The sequence below is a fragment of the Microcaecilia unicolor genome, chromosome 10, assembly GCF_901765095.1.
Source record: "Microcaecilia unicolor chromosome 10, aMicUni1.1, whole genome shotgun sequence".
NCBI classification, from domain to species: domain Eukaryota; kingdom Metazoa; phylum Chordata; class Amphibia; order Gymnophiona; family Siphonopidae; genus Microcaecilia; species Microcaecilia unicolor.
Genome location: NC_044040.1, coordinates 180,856,513 through 180,875,849, shown reverse-complemented (window position 1 = coordinate 180,875,849; position 19,337 = coordinate 180,856,513). Strand labels below are relative to the sequence as shown.

The window sequence follows — 19,337 nt, the reverse complement described above, 5'->3', positions numbered from 1 at the left end:
TAGCAAAATCCGCCCTTTCCTCTCTGAGCACACCACCCGAACTCTCATCCACTCTCTCGTTACCTCTCGCCTTGACTACTGCAACCTACTCCTCACTGGTCTCCCACTTAGCCACTTATCCCCCCTTCAGTCCGTTCAGAACTCTGCTGCACGTCTTATCTTCCGCCTGAACTGATACACTCACATCACCCCTCTCCTCAAGTCACTTCATTGGCTTCCAATCAGGTACCGCATTCAATTCAAGCTTCTGCTACTAACCTACAAATGTACTCGATCTGCAGCCCCTCCTTACCTCTCAACCCTCATCTCCCCTTACGTTCCTACCCGTAACCTCCGCTCTCAAGACAAATCCCTCCTTTCAGTACCCTTCTCCACCACCGCCAACTCCAGGCTCCGCCCTTTCTGCCTCGCCTCACCCCACGCGTGGAACAAGCTCCCCGAGCCAATACGTCAGGCCCCCTCCCTCCCCATCTTCAAATCTCTGCTTAAAGCCCACCTCTTCAATGTCTCCTTCGGTACCTAGCCTCTACACAGGAAATCTAGACTGCACAACTTGACATTTCGTTCTTTAGATTGTAAGCTCCTTTGAGCAGGGACCGTCCTTCTTTGTTTATGTTGTACAGCACTGCGTAACCTTAGTAGCGCTCTAGAAATGTTTAGTAGTAGTAGTATTTGGTTCTCTGCTTGGTGCTCTCTTTAGTATGTAGGCACATAGTTAAGGAAAGCATGAGCTTGCTCTGTCAAATTGTTGGTGACATACTAGTGTTTTCCAACACACTGGCTGAGAACCACTGCTCTAGAGCATAGTCTGTTGAAGTTTAAATCTTTTTTTATTGAATAATTTAACAACACAGCCTATACATAACACAGTATGACAGCATACTAGTGTCTATATGCCAGATGCCTTGGTTCAGATAGCCATCTAGCCTAGTAGCAATTTCATCAGTCAAGACAAACCAACTATGACATTGACATGTGCTTGGGTCCATCAACAAATTCTGCAAAATCCCATCCTCTTTCTCCTGAAGAACCACCCTCCTCCTCTGCACACAGCCAGCTGTAGACCAATTCATACAAACCAGTGATTTAAATATTTAATAGGCGACTACGAGATCTTGCTGATAAGGTCAACCAAAAAGGTTCCCATGTATCTTGGAATCGTCGTCCAATCTGAGACTCAAATTTAGAAATGCCTTGCTGTCCTTAGAGCAAGTAATAGCAGGGATTGCCATGATTGCAGGGCAGGTCCTGCAGGTATCAACTAATGATGTAAAGTGTCTTTAAACCATACGATTTTTGCAAAAACTGCTTAAAAACTCTGGGTTCAGGTGCTGAATATTGGAATTGTCCAAATAATACAAATGGGTTCATTACAACTGAACAGCCCCAATAAGTATCTATAGTAGTTAATATTATGGTCCAGAAAGTAGAAATTCTGGGACAAAACCAAAACATATGCCCTAAAGTCGCTCCATGAAGGCCACATTTAAAACACATGTCCTGTAAAGAATTGTGAGCTTTTTACGCCCTATGGGGGGAGATATGCAGATGTAAAGCAAAATTTATATAGCATCTCCCTCACACACCACAGACTCCTGTCACTTGTGTATACGTAGAATAAAATCCTTTAGATGACCAGAAGACAAGTGACAAGAAAGATCCTTGAACCATTTCCTAGCTAACAACGCATAGTCCAAGTCTGCAGTAGTCTCTTTCAAATAGCAATGATGGTAAGCTAGTGGTACCAACTGCTGACACCCTAGTGTGAAGGCATAATAAGTGTCTCCTGCACGCCCCCAGTCAAATCAGTCCATGGCAAGGAAGCAATATAGTGCTTGAGCTGTAAATAGCCAAGCCAAACTCTGTCTGCACAGTATCAAAGGGCTTTATAGCTAACTACCTGTAACAAGTACTGTAGTCCTTTATTAGTCCACATAGAAAAAAATACAAGAACCCAAACCTGAAGGAGAGCTTTTGGTGTCTGAATTAATGTCATGGGTAATTCTTGATCTCTTCCCAAACCAGAGATACTCCTGCAGATGTCTCTCCTCACACGTATTACGACAACGCAGGAACATCTGTGTGTGTGTGTGAGAGAGCGAGAGCGAGAGCGAGCGAGAGCGAGAGCGAGAGCGCGAGAGCGCGAGAGAGAGAGAGAGAGAGATTCCCTGTCTTGTTCCCCAGCATATAGGCATCCCTGTTTAGCCCTCTGCTCCAGCTCTCTTAAGCTCCATCTTCTACTGTAAAGTAGCCCCGCAAGATCCTGGTAGAAGATCTTCGCTCCAGCTCTCTTAAGCTCCATCTTCTACTGTAAAGTAGCCCCGCAAGATCCTGGTAGAAGATCTTCCAATTTATCAAGAATCAATTGTGAGCTGGCTTGCGCTTCTTGAATTCTATCATCAACCACCCCCAATGCTTCCTCATGGTCATCGAGTCGCTGATCTGCTTCCTCTACCCTGTGACCCAGATCTGTGATTTCACCGTGCAAGTCTGTCCACAGGCCTCTAGATCATCGCCGATTGCTTTAAGACCTGATTTAATCTCTCAGCCAGGAGTGAATGTTGGGCAGTGGATCCTGATCAGTCAATGAAGTAGTATTGTGTAAGGTAAAAGGTTCTACTTGAGATGGCGACAATTCAGGGGAGCCTGCATTACCTGAAGCAGGGCCTATCTCCGCCTTGCAGTTGGCTGCTTTCTGACCCGAGTATGCAAATCCGGTGAGATCCGGTGGTTAGGTTAATACTCATCCAGGAACCTCCTCCGGTCCAAATTAGTTATAATATCCCGGTTCCTGTATGGATCGCTACAGATGATCATTTGGTTGCTTATTTTTAGGTGCGAGACTGCTCAGAGCAAAGCCCTCAGGCTACCATCCTGATCGATGATGTTGCTTCCTCCTCGCTCCACAGAATCTTCTAGGTTGGATATTCTGGTTTCAAGCTCTCTCAAGTGGGCAACAGTTTCCATTATAAAAGATTCCAATTGGTTTAATTGCCTGGACGTGTTTCCAAGTCAGGGCTCCAGAGCACACTCCACTGCTGCTGTAAGTTGCTGTAGCTGTATATCTGTGAACATCGGAGCAGCCGAAGAGACAGACACCGCCATCTTAGAATCGCTGGGCTGCTGCAAGTCTTTCTTTCTTTAGCCCTTTAGAGGACATAGCACTAATAGACTTAGCAACAAAATTTGTCCATAGGATTCTGCAAGTAAACTGGAGCTTATTTCGGCATTTAAGGTGAGAATGCAAGGAGCATAGGACCCCAGGAGACACAGAGAACGTGTCCTCTTCCCTCAGTGCATCACATGGTCTCCTCATAGTCTGTTGATAAAACTGCAACTATCAGAAAGGCAGAAGACAAACTGGCACTTCAGCAGACAGATTTTGCTCAAAATTGAATGTATCACTATAATGCTTAGGGCTAGACATGAGTCATGGTTCTTATGAAAGGTTTTAATGCTTTTAGGATACAATTTATTTTAAAAGGCTGATAATTTTTTATGGAAGTAGAAAAATACTTCAATAGAGAATGCAATTATACACAGTAAATGTTGCCATACTGGGACAGACTGAAGGTCCATCAAGCCCAGTATCCTGTTTCCAACAGTGGCCAATCCAGGTCACAAGTACTTGGCAAGATCCCAAAGCAGTAAAACAGATTTTATGCTGCTTTTCCTAGAAATAAGCAGTGGATTTTCCCAAGTCCATCTTAATAATGGCTTATGAACTTTTCTTTTAGGAAATTATCCAAACCTTTTTTAAACCCTGCTAAGCTGCTTTTACTACATTGTCTGGCAATGACTTCCAGAATTACAGCCATAGGCTATTCTATTTGTGGTGCTTCAGACTATAAAATGGTACATGTGTTCTTACTGCCCAAATCCTCAGAAACTAAATTTAAATATGTGTTAACACTGAGACAATAGAATAATGTTACCAGTGATGCTTTACTTTGGAAGTAAATGAAGTGCTTGCATGGCCCTAGACTCCGCTATATGATGCTACTATCAGCATTCATGTAAAAGCTCTTCTGTGCATTAATAAAGAACTCTCTTCACCACACATTTAAGATCCGACCAACCCATTTCTGAGCAATTCTTTATGCAACAGCCTACTCCTTCAACAGCATTGGTTATAGTAGTAGATTAATTTTCATTTTCAACCTCTTTTCAGGTTCAAGGATATTCTCATTCTCTTCTTGAGAAGATGTTTACAGATTTTGAAAAGGTTATTTAACAAACCTGAGGTTCTTTTGCCACCATGACCTAAAGAACCCTCTCACTCTTCTAGACAGACTCCTGCACAGGGAGATTCTCAATCAGATCCCATTGTTTTGCTTGCATCTACTTCAGGAGGAGCATAAAGAGTGTACATTCGCTTTCTCTAGCCTCTGGATTCACTTGTAATGTAGGCAGCTTCCTAGATCCCTCTGACACTCAACTGCCTTCTCCAACCAATGAGGACGAGGACCCTATAGAAATTCCATCTGACCCGTCTCCTCCAGCACCAAGGAATGAGTCTCCATATGAGGATATTTCATATCCAAAGTTTGTTAAGATGGCTACAGCAGTTCCTTTTCTGCTCCAGCAGAAAATGGAATAGAGAACAGATGTCTTTAGCACTCTGAGGGGGGGTCTTTTACTAAAACTTAGCTCGAGTTATCTGCGGCAGGGCCCATAGGAATAAAATGGGCCCTCCTGTAGATAACTTGAGCTAAGCTTTAATAAAAGACCCCTGAAAGAGGCACACAAAACTGTTGCTGTATCTGTTCACGGTATACTCAAAAACCAGGACATCAAAATGCAGTACAATTCACTTAACATTTCACCTATTTCCAAAAGACTGATCATAAAGTCATACCATCTCCGGGATTTAAAAAGGTCCAACTGTCACACTTTTCAGTAAAAGTTGAAGTAGTCATGAGAAGAGCTAAGAAATGTAAGGACTTCAACACTCTTCCAGGACAATACTCTCATTTGTTAGGTCATTTAGGAAAGTCTTCCCGAGGACCTTTGCTCTCTGCTCAGACTGCTGCCCATCAGCTAGCTCTACATGGTTCAGCACATGCATACCATCTTTCAGCAAGTACAATTTTTTTTGCCTGTTCCATCCCCATAAGCTCAAACCCAGTTAGCTCCTCCATTGGCAGAGGTAGATAAGTATATGATGCCTTTGAGATCTCTGTCAGAGAGAAGTTTCTACTTCAGCAATTGTAGCCAGATGTCTGGCATAGCTGCGAGTTTCTCAGTTTGTGTGACGATGTGCCTTGTACTCGAAGCTCATGAAAAAAAACGTGAAACACAGGACATGATTAAAGATCACAGCTCTACTCTTCAGTATTTCTCAGCAGGTCAGTCTCTATAAATCAACCAGTACAGATATGGTTATTACTACCACAAAAGATTTTACCAGAACCAATCCAGCAAGATCAACGCACTACTGCCCCAAAACCAAAGATTTCAGCCTAAACAAGTGGTTTCTACTAAGACAAGTCTTTTTCTTGACTATACTTAAAACCTCTAGTCTCTAAAGAACACCGAGTCTGCCCTAGGTGTGTGAGGTAAAGTTCAATTTTTTCCTACTGGCTTGGTGGAAGATTACGACAGATGGGTCTTCTCTACATTCCAAAGGGGCATCATTTGATTCATCAGCTGTGCTCCCCTTCCCTGATCAAAATTTAATATGAACCCAACATCCTTCCAGCCACTGCAGTCTTTTACAATAGGAAGTATACCTTATCAAAGCCACAGAACACGTGTTGTCCCTGCACAGGAGAGGAATCTAGGGTTACATTCAAAATCCTGATAAGAGACACAAGGCTTATGCCCTACACTAGATTCTCAGTTGTTTCTTCTTTGAGGAAAAGTTCAGAATTGGCAAAGGAAGGATGGAGGGGATAGATGTCACAAAGGAGACTACTATATGTATATCCTAGATCTCAAGGTTGCATATACACATTCCATTACATCCTTGTTACAAAAAAAACAGATTGAGGAACGAGTGGGCAAAGGGCCAGCTTGCAATATAGCAGCAAAGTCACAGTTCTTCCATCCCCCTGCTACATTTTAAGTTCTATGTATACTCAAATCTCAGGCTGAGAGGTTAGTGTGTGAAGTACTGCTTCCCGGTTGGAAGACACCCTACACCTATCTGGTCTCCAGGTGCATCTGCTGTCTCCTCACTGCTGCTTTGACAGAAATGAGAGATGAAAAAGGGCTTAGCTTGATGATGCAGGAGGGCAGAACCACACAATCAGCAGGCGAAGGTCATCTGTGTAAAGGAGCTCTGCAAGGGGGCCTCTGCAGGCTAAGTGAATGGAAGACTACTAGACTTGGATCTGGCTGGCAATGTCTCTCTTGTACCTTATTCAAACATCATGCAAACTGTTATACCCCACTTTCCATGTTTCCTAACCTATAGTTTTGCATAACCAAACCTTATCAGTGATGCTCATATCTTCAATGGAAGAGCTTATGTCATGGTGGCCAGCAGAATATGGTGGTCACCCTGGCAAGAGCAACAAGCAACGAAGGGAATCATTTTGAAACTAATGTTTTAATCTCCAGAAATAGTACACACAATCATAATTCACATGACACCGATACAGAAAACTCAACTGAGTGTCTAAACTTGGCTCTTGGTAGAAGCTCTTTATGACACTCTGAAGTATAAAATTTTAAACTGGGGACCCAATTTTCTCTTGCAAATACTTCAGGTATTCAAAGCTATGTAAATTTTCCAAGTGTTGTAGAACAGCTTCTTCTAGAGCCTGAGGTTTATGGGATGCAGACCACATCCACCTGTGACGCCATTCTAGTTTAGTAGGAAAACTAACACAACTTAACTGTTACATAGCACTGTATACAATTAAAGTGCCGAAACTAAACATATCCCTAACAAATGTTACGTAAGTACCAATCACTTTGAATGGTATTCAATATGATACTTTTTTTTTGTAAAGTATTATCTGTTAGAACTATACTGTCTTATAGAGACAGAAGTCCGATATGATTGCCAAGTTCATTCCCCATAAACTTAGCAAATAGTAACTTGTTTTGGGGCTAGAACTTGGCTGTCAACTTTGGGAAGCTTGCCATGTGCCCTTGGCCTAGATTGGCCGCTGTCGTGGACAGGATGCTGGGCTCGATGGACCCTTGGTCTTTTCCCAGTGTGGCATTACTTATGTACTATGGATTTTTGAACTAGGCACGATGGAGAAGCCAGTGGCTCAGTCTTAGAAGGGACGGTGCAGTTATTTCAGTATACAGGATAAACAAAAGTCTCAATGGAGACTTTCTTCTAGCCCAGTGAGAGAGGCACAACGGGATATAAAGATAAACATTAATTTTCTGGCACTGTAAACATTACAAATTTTCAACAGGTTATAATATCAGTGCATTACACTGACGTTCAAATGCACAACTAATAAATCATAACTTTAAAAAGTAAACTGAAAACTATCACATTCAGCTCATCCTTACATGTAGGCACAAGCTGTATCACCAGATACTAAACAGTGATGCACAATGCCAGACACAGCCCACTCTGTATTGTACCATGAGTTCTTTATTTGAAATATAACTCACATATCGTAGACAAGATTCATAAACCATAACATTGGCTGAAACAAGTTTTTTTTTTTTTTTTAATTTTTCACAACCAAACACTAAACCTCCCACCCATCTACCTTACCCCATCCTACCCCCAATCTCTTAAAATCTTGGCAGTTTATCCTTGGTATTCCATGCCTAATACTGGGCCAATAGTTCACAATCAAAGCTTTATTATGCCAGGTAAACAGATGGAACTGTCCATCAGAATTCCAAAGTGTTCAACAAAGCAGAACGTACCCTCCCATACCTTCACAAATTGCTTCTTTGCTTTAAGACCCATATTTTCAACAGACATCTATTCCATTCTCGGTAATTCATGCATCTGATTATGCCAAAGGAGTAGAGCTGGTGGGATAGGGTTTATCTACTGTAATAAGAGGTGCCAAAGGAGGAGGTCACGTGACGCAGTGAGCGACGGTGGACGTGTGATACATCGTCTGCTCCAGAGCCCGCTTTAAAACCCGAATTTTACATAGCCCAGACGGCGAAACACAACCGGAGCCGTTGCACTTACCTGAAAGGCGTGTATGGACAAATTTGTAATCCAGCACGCCATGGCAGCAGCAGTAAAACCAGCAAAAAGAAAGGACGAAAGGCTCCGCGGAGCCGAAAACAAAATGGCGCCCGCTACACCGCCGGCTCCTCGAGCACAAGAACCAAGCGAATCGCTGGTATCAGAAATCACTGACGCGGTGGTACGGGCACTTGACTCGCGCTTCACACAACTATCAGAGCAAATTATCGGGATAACGGCGGTCACAACAGAGTTGAGCCGAAGAACCGGTGAATTGGAAGCAAGAGTCTCTGAAGTAGAAGATATCCAGACGGAGCAGGGAACAAATATGGAACGGCTGGAACAGCTGACAAAAGAATACCAAGAAAAGCTGGATGACCTTGAGAACCGTGCGCGGAGGGAAAATCTAAGGTTTGTGGGATTCCCTGAAACGCTGGCAGAGAATAATATTAAGGCTACCCTCGAAACATGGCTGGTAGCGCGATTCCCAGAAGTCTGTGAGGGAGGTGAAATACACTTGGACAGGGCACACAGGATAGGCCAAAAAGCACCTCGAGAAAATCGGCCCAGAGTGATTATAGCAAAGTTTCACCGATATACTCAGAAAGCAGCAGTCCTCAGACTTTACAAAGCTAATAAAGAAGAAGCCAAGTTCGAGGGAGGGCCCATAAGAATATTCCAAGATTATTCAGCATCTCTGACAGTAAGGAGAAGGGCCTTTACACCAATCTGTACCCAGCTGGTAGAAAAGAAACAAAGATTTGTCTTGCAATACCCGGTTACTTTAAGGATACAAACAAGTAATGGATGGAAGAACTTTTCAACTCCAGCCTTAGCTCAAGAATGGATAACCTCCTCACCGGGGTGAAAGTAAGCGCGGAGAACAATGGCCATTTGCAACAGGGATAAGGAGGAGACAGGCAACATTGCCAAAGCTACATGATGAAGGACAAATTTCTATAAGTTAATGGCTGTAAGTTTTGCACTGTTAAAATGTTATATGGTGTGTTTTGTTGAAGGGAGAAAGAAATGATTCACATATTTCAGGGGGTTGGAGGCGGGCTCTGGATGTGTTTAACGGACCCGCTTGCCACAAAGAGCGAGCTGGAAAGGGAAAGAGGGAGCAGAGGGAGTGGAGGGGAGCAGGGGGGAGGGGGGAGGGAGAATGGGAGGGGGGTTAACCCTATGCCAGGTTTTCAAGTTATTTATACAATGAACCACATAGATGACGCCACGAACATATCTATACCACTCTGGGGGGGGACGGGTCGAGGCTGGGAGACCCAGAACCCTAAAGTATATCAGAATCTTGAATTCAGATATTATATGAGAAGCAATGGCTAAACCAATACCATTGCGCATGGCATCTTGGAATGTATCCGGGATAACGTCCCCAATTAAACGGACCAAGATATTAGCCCATTTGAAACGGAATCTAGTATCTATAGCATGTTTGCAAGAAACAAAGCTCACTGAGGAGCACCAAAAACTAAAACAGCAATGGGTGGGAGAATGTTACTCCTCTTCCTCAGCAGAGGGTCGTAGGGGAGGGGTGGCCATTCTTATAAAAAAAGGGCCTGGCGGGCCGAACACGCATGGTAGAAACAGATGCAGCTGGACGATTTGTGCTGATACATTTAAGTTACCAAGGGAAGGAATACTACATTTGTGGGATATATGGGCCCAATACGCGAGACCCACAATTTTTACAATCATTAGTACAGCTAGGGACAAAATATGACACAGCCCCTTGGATATTGTTAGGAGACTTTAATCAGGTGCTAGACCCGGATCTAGATAGGTCATCTAATACAGCCTGGGGAGCGCTCAGGAGAGGTACAGGGCTAGATTATCTTTGTAAAATGTTGGAATTGGTAGACCCCTGGCGCCTCCTGCATCCAACACACCGGGAGTACACGCATTTATCTAAAGCACATCACACGTGGTCCCGCATAGACTATATACTAGTGACAAAAACTCTGTTTGAAATTGTACACACAGCAGAGATAGGATCAATGGCAATATCCGATCACACCCTAATCTGGGTAGATATAGAATTGGGACTAGCAGCGGAATATCATACGCGCTGGAGATTCCCTACATACTTAGCAGGAGACCCAGATTTTCGAGCTTATTTAGAACAAAAATGGGAATACTATGCAGAGATGAATGATCAACATCAAGATACACCTGGGCTATTTTGGGAAACATCAAAAGCAGTGCTGCGGGGAGAAATCATTAGCTATGTAGCGGCGAGAAATAAAAGGTTAACGCAGGGTATAGTGCAACTGGAACGCCAGTATAGAACTTCAAAACAGAAACACCAGCACCGGCCATCTCAGGCTCACTATGACCAAATGATGGCAAATCTAGCAGGACTTAACACATTAATCCATGAAAAAACACGAAAATACCTATTTAGCAGACGGTTTCAATATTTTAAATTTGGAAACCGCACGGGGAAATTGCTGGCGCGGATAGTTAGAGTGTGGACAGGGAATTCTTACATCTCTGTGCTGAAGACTCCAGCGGGAGTCAGAAAGCATAGACCCCTAGACCTACTGAATCTATTCAGAGATTATTTTTCTGGGGTGTATAGGGCAGAGCCAGAGTCTGAGAGTACAGCAATACGGGATTACTTGGAAGACTCAGGAATCCCAAGTCTAACACTAGAAATGAGAGAACAACTTAACGCCCCACTAGATGCACAGGAAATACAAAAAGTGATAGGGTCGCTATCGGGAGGCACAAGCCCCGGAACTGATGGATTTTCCCCAGAATATTATAAGATGTTATCTCATAGAGTATGTGTGCCTCTGGCTAAATACTTTGACGAAGTGGTGGAACAGGAACGATTTCCCCTAGGAGTGAATGAGGCACTCATAACCTTGATACCAAAGCCCGGAAAAGACCCAGAAAACCTAGAGGCATACAGACCAATTTCCCTCCTCAATGTTGACCTTAAAATATTAGCAAGAATACTAGCAGATCGATTGGCGGTGCACCTCCCCCATGTAGTTGGGGCACACCAAGTGGGGTTTGTACGAGGCCGGCATCCAGGTCTTAATGTTCGGCGAGCGTTGCTAGCGTTAGCGCATAGCCGGGAGGCCGGAGACCCTCTTCTACTTGTAGGCCTGGATGCCGAAAAAGCTTTTGACAAAGTGAGATGGGGGTACCTTTTTGAAGTACTAAAGTATGTGGGTCTGGGGGGCTGGTACTTGCGTGCTGTCACAGCTTTATATACGGAGCCACAAGCTCGGATATTGGTAAACAAAATGGCATCTCAGGCGTTCCAGGTGCAGAGGGGTACGAGACAGGGGTGCCCATTGTCACCACTCTTATTCTTACTATACATAGAGCCGTTCCTACGAACAGTAGAGAATAACGCGGAAATAGTAGGAGTTGCAATCCCCAGTCTTCCCACGAAAGTGCTGGCCTTCGCAGATGATATCCTACTCACACTAACACAACCACAACACTCACTGCAAAGTCTATTAGAGTTGATAGATGAATTTGGCTATCATTCAGGGTTCACTTTAAATAGACATAAATCAGTGGCCCTGCCAACTACACCAAGGATAAAGTCACAGTGGCACGGGCCATTTCCCCTGCAGTGGAAAGAAGAAAAAATAAAATACCTGGGAATATATCTCCCTACTAACTTAGATCAACTACACCAAACTAATTTGGCACCACTCTGGGAATCCACAAAAGAAACGTTACAAATGTGGCGGAAACTGACCTTATCACTGTGGGGCAGAATAGCAGTGTATAATATGATAATTGTTCCTAAGTGGACGTACATAACGCAGGTACTGTCACTTCTCTTGACCCGCAGGGATGAATTAGCATTACATAGGATAGTTAAACAGTTTTTATGGAATGGGAAAAGGGCCCGGGTATCCTTAAAACAAACATATTTACCTAAAGATAAAGGAGGGCTGGGAGTGCTAAGTGTCAAATGGCTATCCATTGCAGGTTGCATGCGACATATAGGAGACTGGTTTAGAGGAACAGGACATTTCACATATCCAGAGGCAGAATGTCGGATGCTCGGGAATATACATTTCAGCTGTTGGTTACACGCGGGACCAGGTAAAATAAGAACACCAAAGCATATCAAATTCTTGTTTACACCATTAAAGAGGGCGTGGCAGTGGGTCTGCAGACTGTATGGGCTAGATGCAGAGGTCTCCCCATTTCTGCCAATTAGGGGAAATGTAGACTTCCCGGTGGGCAGGTCATCGCGTACTTTTGCACAATGGGGAGAGGTGGGGACCTTCTTCTTATTCCAGATTATTAAAAGAGATGGAACATTACAACCAAGAGAGGTCTTGCAGAGGCGCCAGGGGTTAGAGATCAAGGACTTCTTAGCTTATGCACAAATACAGCATTATATACAAGCTCTCCCCGGGGCAGCGCTTAACTATGAAGTGTGGGTAAAGTTGGTAGAAATTTTTGACTTAGAAGCAAAGCGGGCGGTGCCCTTAAAATACTATCATGCGCAGATTCGAGCTGCTATGCCTCTAGCACCATATCGGGAACTGGCACAGGCGTGGACAAAGGAACTGGGGTTGACAATTGGTGAAGATGTGATACAGACATACCTGCAAACATGCTATAGAGAGAGTGGGAGTGCAGAATTGCGAGAAACCCAGTATAAATTTGTGATGCGATTATTTATTTCCCCTCATAGAGCATTCAGGGCTACTTTAAGGCCAGCAGATGATTGCCCGAAATGTACAGGGGGAGGAGCACACCTGGGCCATATGTTCTGGCACTGTCCCCCAATACTGGGATTCTGGGCAATGGTCTGTAGACAGGTATCTATGATGTGGAAGGTTCAATGGGTCAGACACCCAGGACTTTTATTCAATATCTTCACGATCCATGGACCATCTAAAGCAGGACTTCGCTATTTTCAACGCCGAGCTGTATTGATGGGGAAGAAAACGATTCTCAAACTTTGGATCCAGGAGGAAAAACCCACTGCCCAAGTATGGAGGGCATACATGATATCGTTGAGTGCCCTGGAACGCAGGGCAGTACAAGACTTAGCCACTCCAAAGGGCGAGAAGTATCTCCAATGTTGGTTACCATTCCTGGACACCTTGACACCTAAAGCGCGTAGTAGAGTGCTTAATGGATAAATGGATAAATACTGTAACAACATATAGCAACCTGGCGAAGGGGGAAATGGGGGGGAAGGGGGGGGTATGGGAGGGGGGGTAAAAAGAAAATGTAATGATGATATTTAGAATCTGTTAAGACTATAACACCAAGTGGCATGGTAAACTACTGTTGTAAATCATTTTGAATGTAAGGATTTATTGTAAAGTTTCTATCATCAATAAAATATAATTAAAAAAAAAAAAAAAAAGAGGTGCCAAAGGAGTAGAGTTGGTGGGATAGGGTGTATCTACTGTAATAAGGAGGTACCTCTTAATCAAACGTGCTTTGCAAAAAAAAAAAAAAAAAAAGCTTAGAAACACAGGTTCCCTCTACAATATCCATAGAATCCAATAGACTTATACTTGGAGTTGTGGCCCAAGTGATTCCATATGCTCTTCAAAAGTCAGAAATCAACAGGTAATGTTTGCATGTAGCATCCGAAGCTACACATTTAAGACTTTTCCCCACTGATAATGGACCCCATTCTCTTTTCTCTTGAGGGTGGATATACGAACGCAAAAGCAACTTATAATTCTCAAAGCTGCACACTTTCGGCAACTTTCTGGATTTAAAAGCTTCCAAAGAATACTTTCCAATGTCCTGGTTACATTTAGCCTGATCACATCCACCCACCAACCCTTTTGTAACAGCCAGGAGGGACCAAAAATTAAAGCTTTAAGTCTAATAAAGGGTGAGCATAATGCTCAACTTGTAAACATGAATACCATCTTGAGGACATAGGCCAAAAGTATTCTTCAAGTATTGTAGTCTTTAAGAGTGGCCTCATCCTTCACCAAATGGCAAAGCATGGTTAGGCAATTCCACCCCCCACCCCCCAAAAAAAAACAAAAAAAAAAAAAAAACCTTATAGTTACACTTAGTCACTCCTGGCTGGAAACCTGCATTTCCTACAATAGGCAAGTACTTCCAAACCTCTTTGGAGTAGCCTAGTGGTTAGTGCAGTGGACTTTGATCCTGGGGAACTGAGTTCGATTCCCACTGCAGGTCCTTGTGACTCTGGGCAAGTCACTTAACCCTCCATTGCCCCTGGTACAAAATAAGTAACTGAATATATGTAAACCGCTTTGAATGTAGTTGCAAAAACCTCAGAAAGGCAGTATATCAAGTCCCATTTCCCTTCCTCATGAGACTCCATGCTCATCTAATCAGTTTAAGCAGAATATGGCGTTTAAGATGGTGGGGGGGAGGTTGGATAAGAAAGGGCAAAGCAGCCACCCAGGGAGCTCTCCAGTTCTCAATCACAATAACCAGAAAACCCAAAGAACCAATCTCTAATGCGTCATAAATTGACAGGCTTGCAAATCTGGCAGACCTTAAGTACCTTATTTCATTTTTGAAAGACTGAGTTCTTTATTCTGGTACACCAATTCTTGTGGGGGATGTACATGCTCATAACCAGTAAAGTAGCAAATATCAAAATGTAAAAGTTTGTTGAATTATGAACCACAGTGTCTGACTGGCAATTTTTTTGTGTGGTACATCTTAAGGGGGGGGGGGGCAATAAAGGGGCATGGATTTGATATACTGCCTTTCCTGTGGTGCAACCAAAGCGGTTTACATTATACGAAGGTACTGTCCCCTAATGGGCTCACAATCTAAGTTTTGTACCTGTGACAATGGAGGGTTAAGTGACTTGCCCAGGGTCATAAGGGGCCACAGTGGGACTCAACCAAGTTCCCCAAGTTCTCTGCCCATTGCACTGCACTAACCTAGGCTACTCCTGCAGTCATTTAAACACCATTAATGTACAACCTGCATTAAAAAAACAAACACAAAAACACACAACTTGGAACGCGTTACTTTGAAGCTGTTACTGCAAGAAACAAGGCAAACATGAAATCCTGCATTGCTCTCAACCTTTGTTATCAGAGCACAATGTGAATAATATTAATACTTCAGGTACAACATTTTCTCACAAGTTGACACAGCATTCTATTCATTTCAGAATGGAGTCCAACAATCATTTACTTACCTGTATATAGGCTGAGGAAGGTAATTCTCTCCTTCAATGCGGATGTCTGGGTACCGCTGGCTGATGACCCGCATGTACTCCTCAAACACCCGCCGGTAGCCTCAGGAAACACTAAAACAAAGATTCTGATTTTAGCATTTCAATTTCAAGTCTGTATTAATAGTGACAAGTTTCATCAACGACAAAGTCTCCATGTAAAAACATCATACCTTAAGTCTTAGAATTGCATTTAAGACCAGGGTCAGCCCAGTAACAAATATAGCATACTACTATATGGAGGACATGTATAATTCCCTCTTTGCTTCAAAAGAGGTAGTCTCAAAGGCTAGTGCGACACACAGTAATCAAAAGGTAGGGCCTACAACTGCAGGGTTTTAGTAGGAGAACTGACGCATGGCCCACTGCACAGACCTTTAGCTATAATAAGTAGGCTACATGAGTTAGATTGAAAATGGGGGAAAATGATCAGTTTCTCTACCTTCAGCAGATGGTAGGAAGGGATAACCCGCTAGTTCAGGATGGAATAAGCCCAGCTACTACAGAAGTACATGTTTATGTGTGTTAGTGAATGCGTACCTTCTCTCCTGATCACAGATGAGAGAAGGCAGTCTGAAAGATGCAATTCCTTAATCACTGTTACAGTAAAGCACTATATGTATAGTGCTTTACTGCTCCTATAGAAATATATTAAGGCATTTCTGGGGTACTGTATCAATTGTGGGATCATCTTTTTTTTCTGCCCTGCCTCTAATGCTGCATGCAGATATATCACTTCTATAGTACAACTTCCTCCAGATTATGTCCTCCCTTCCTGTGACTACGGCTGCCTTCCAAACATCTGACTCTCCATTGGCTGGATACTACCTACAGTCTCTGCCTATAGGTACAGTCAAGGTCAGCTCACTCACACGAGGGGTGGGGGCAGGGGGAATGTGCAATCTGTAATGCTTCACAAAGGAACGAACACAGGACCACTTAGAGGATTGACAAGTCTCATCCACAGAGACAGCATGTACCTCTTGCAAAGGAAGTAGTCATGGCCCTGGTCGAGTGGGCCTCCAACTGCAGAGGAGGGGTCTTACCCAACAAGAGGCAAGCCACAGAGATGGCCTCACAAAGCCAGTGGGCAATCGTAGCCTTGGATACCATATCCCCTTTCCTGCGGCCAAGGAACAAAAATGATCAGACCTCTGAACCGTCACTGGTGACCTCCAGGTACTGCAGAATCACTCTACGAATGTCCAAGACAGTGAAGAGTACGAAGATCCGCCAGGTAGTCCTCCTTACAGAATGATGGGAGAGAAATCACCCGATTCAGATGGAAACTAGAAACCACCTTAGGGAGGAAGAAGGGCACAGTCTGGAGCAGGACTCCAACCTCCGTACACCAGAGAAAGGATTCCCGATATGAAAAAACCTGCAACTCCGACACTCTCCGGGCCCACGCCATCGCCACTAGAACACTGCCTTCAAGGTAAGATCTTTTAAGGAAGCCTGATTCAATGGCTCAAAGGGTGCCTTTTGAAGGACGTGGAGCACAATATTGAGTTGCCACACTGGACAGACCGGTTGCCTGGGAAGACGAAGATGGCTCACCCAGCGAAGAAAACGCACCATGTCCGTATGGGACCCCAGAGAAACACCCTGAATCCGGCTCCGGAAGCAGGGACTGTCTTTCTTCTATGTTTGTGCAGCGCTGCGTACGCCTTGTAGCGCTATAGAAATGCTAAATAGTAGTAGTAGTAGTAGTAGTAGGCCGGTGCTGCCACCTGAACCTTCAGCAAACCCAGTGCCAAACCTTTCCTTGGGCCACCCTGCAAGAATGACAGCAACTGGACCAACGAGGTGAAAGACGAGAAGATGCCCAACTCAGAACACCAGGTTTCAAAGGCCCGCCACTCGCGGGCATAAGCCACAGAAGTGGACTTCTTTTTTGCATGCTACAAAGTAGTAATCACTGGGTCCAAAACAAATCCCTCTTCCGCAAGGCTGCCCTCTCACAAGTCAAGACGTAAGACCAAAGGGGGAGGGATTCTTGATGAGAACGGGATCTTGGACAGGAGACCCAGCCTCCCAGGCAACCAAAGAGGATCGCTGATCAGAAGACAAGACCAAATCTTCATATTATGGTTGCCAGGACCAGGCCGAAGCTACTAGAATCATTGTCCCCAGATGCCTGCCTGTCATTGGCCACAGTGGAAAGATGTACAGATGTCTGGATGGCCAAGATTGAAGGAGCGCATCCAGCATCCCCACCACATCCTCTCCTTCTGCTGAAAAAGCAGGGCACCTTTGCACTGGATCCTGACGCCATCAGATTGAGGATCAGAAACCCTTCGCCCCCCCCCCCCCCCCAAACACCAGAGAGAACACTTCCGAGGAGAGTTCTCACTCCCCGGATCCAACAGGTGGTGCTTAGAAAGTCCATCTGCACATCGAGATCGCTCGCAATGTGAGCTGCAGACAGATGAGGCAAGTGAGCCTCTGCTCACTGCAGAAGGATAGACGCTTCTGCCACCAAGGGAGCACTCTAGGTGCTACCCTATCTGTTGACATACACCATGACCGACGCATTGTTGGACAGAACTTGTACCTCCTGGCCCAGAGGAGGGGGAAGGACGGACCTCGGGACGTATTGCACAGCCCTCAACTACAACCAGTTGATCGAACACTTTGCTACCAGGGAGACCACAGGCCTTGTGCAGTCTTCCCCAAGCAGTGGGCTCCCAAATAGGACAGACTGGCATTCGTGGTCACTACCACCCAGTTTGGGGCAGTCAGAGAGGAGCCCTGGGCTAAGGTGGCTGGGTGGACCACCAGCAAACACTACAACGGGCCCATGCCATCCACGGGAGTCATAGATGATGCTTGACCACCAATGGAGATCAACAGAGCAACGAAAGCTGAAGCAGTCTCATGTGAGCCCAAGTCCACGGCAGTACCTCAAGCATGGCTGCCATGGAACCCAAGACCTGCATATAGTCCCAGGCCTGCAGGGCCACCGTGTGCAGTAGGCTGGTACCTGGCCTCTTAGCTTCTTCTCGCGTACCCCTGGAAGAAACACCTTCCCCCACTGCGTGTCCATGATCACCCCGAGGTACTTGAGAGACTGAGATGGCGCCAAATGACTCTTGCTGAAGTTGACCACCTAGCCTAGGGACTGAAGACCAACCACACAGGTCATACATAGCCTGCTTGCTCTCTGCTTGAGAGGATGCCCTGTTCAACCAATCGTTCAGGTAAGGATGAACTCAATCATCCTCCTGCCATAGAAAGGTCACAACCACCAACATGACCTTGGAGAAGGTCCGAAGTGCCATGGCCAGCCCAAGCGGCATGGCTCAGAACTGGTAATGACTGCCCAGAATTGCAAAGTGCAGAAAGTGCTGGTGGGGCGGCCAATTGGAGATATGCCTCCTTGAGGTCCAAAGAAGTCATGAATTCCTCAGGTTGAATTGATGTGATGACAAAATGCACAGTCTCTGTACGAAAATGTCAGACCTTCGGAGCCCTACAGGAGAAGCCATCCTTGTTGGTCAACACAAAATAGACGGAATAGCATTCCCAAGCAACCTCTGACAGGGGGAACCAGAATCATGAGCTCCAGGAGAGTAGTCAGGACTATGTATGGGAACACCAGAAAGCAACCCCACAGCTCTCGAGTGAACTCCAGTTTCTAGCCATCCCGATTTCCAGAAAGAGACAAACTCTCTCCAACGACAGGCCCAGAAAAATGGACCAGGACCCCATCATTAGGAAGTACGGGATGCCCTACCGTAACCAGCCGGCAGTCTCCTGTCCGCACAAAAGTTTTTTTTTTTTTTTTTTAAAGAAGGCAGGAGATTTCAACCCAGCAGGAGAGAACAATGCAAAGATGCAACAGGGGAGGAAGGGAAGAACCTGGCACCACCAGGTGTACCCATCAACTGACCCAGGGAAGGATGGGATTATAGCACCAATACAGAACCGAACAGATATCCGTCCACCTGCTAGACAGAGGGAGGCTGCTGCACACAGTCCTATATGACAGAGCTCTGGTGTTCTCTG

The 19,337-nt window shown here is 44.8% G+C and overlaps 1 protein-coding gene across 1 annotated transcript in view; it reads right to left on the bottom strand.

Annotated features, from left to right (window-relative positions):
• Positions 1–19,337, bottom strand: part of SELENOT (selenoprotein T) — a 47,370-nt gene that overhangs the window by 13,603 nt on the left and 14,430 nt on the right. Inside the window, exon 2 of the mRNA XM_030216336.1 lies at positions 15,291–15,401. Within this exon, the coding sequence (XP_030072196.1) occupies positions 15,291–15,364 (74 nt within the window). The 5' untranslated portion in view covers positions 15,365–15,401. The remainder of the gene's footprint in view (positions 1–15,290; positions 15,402–19,337) is intronic.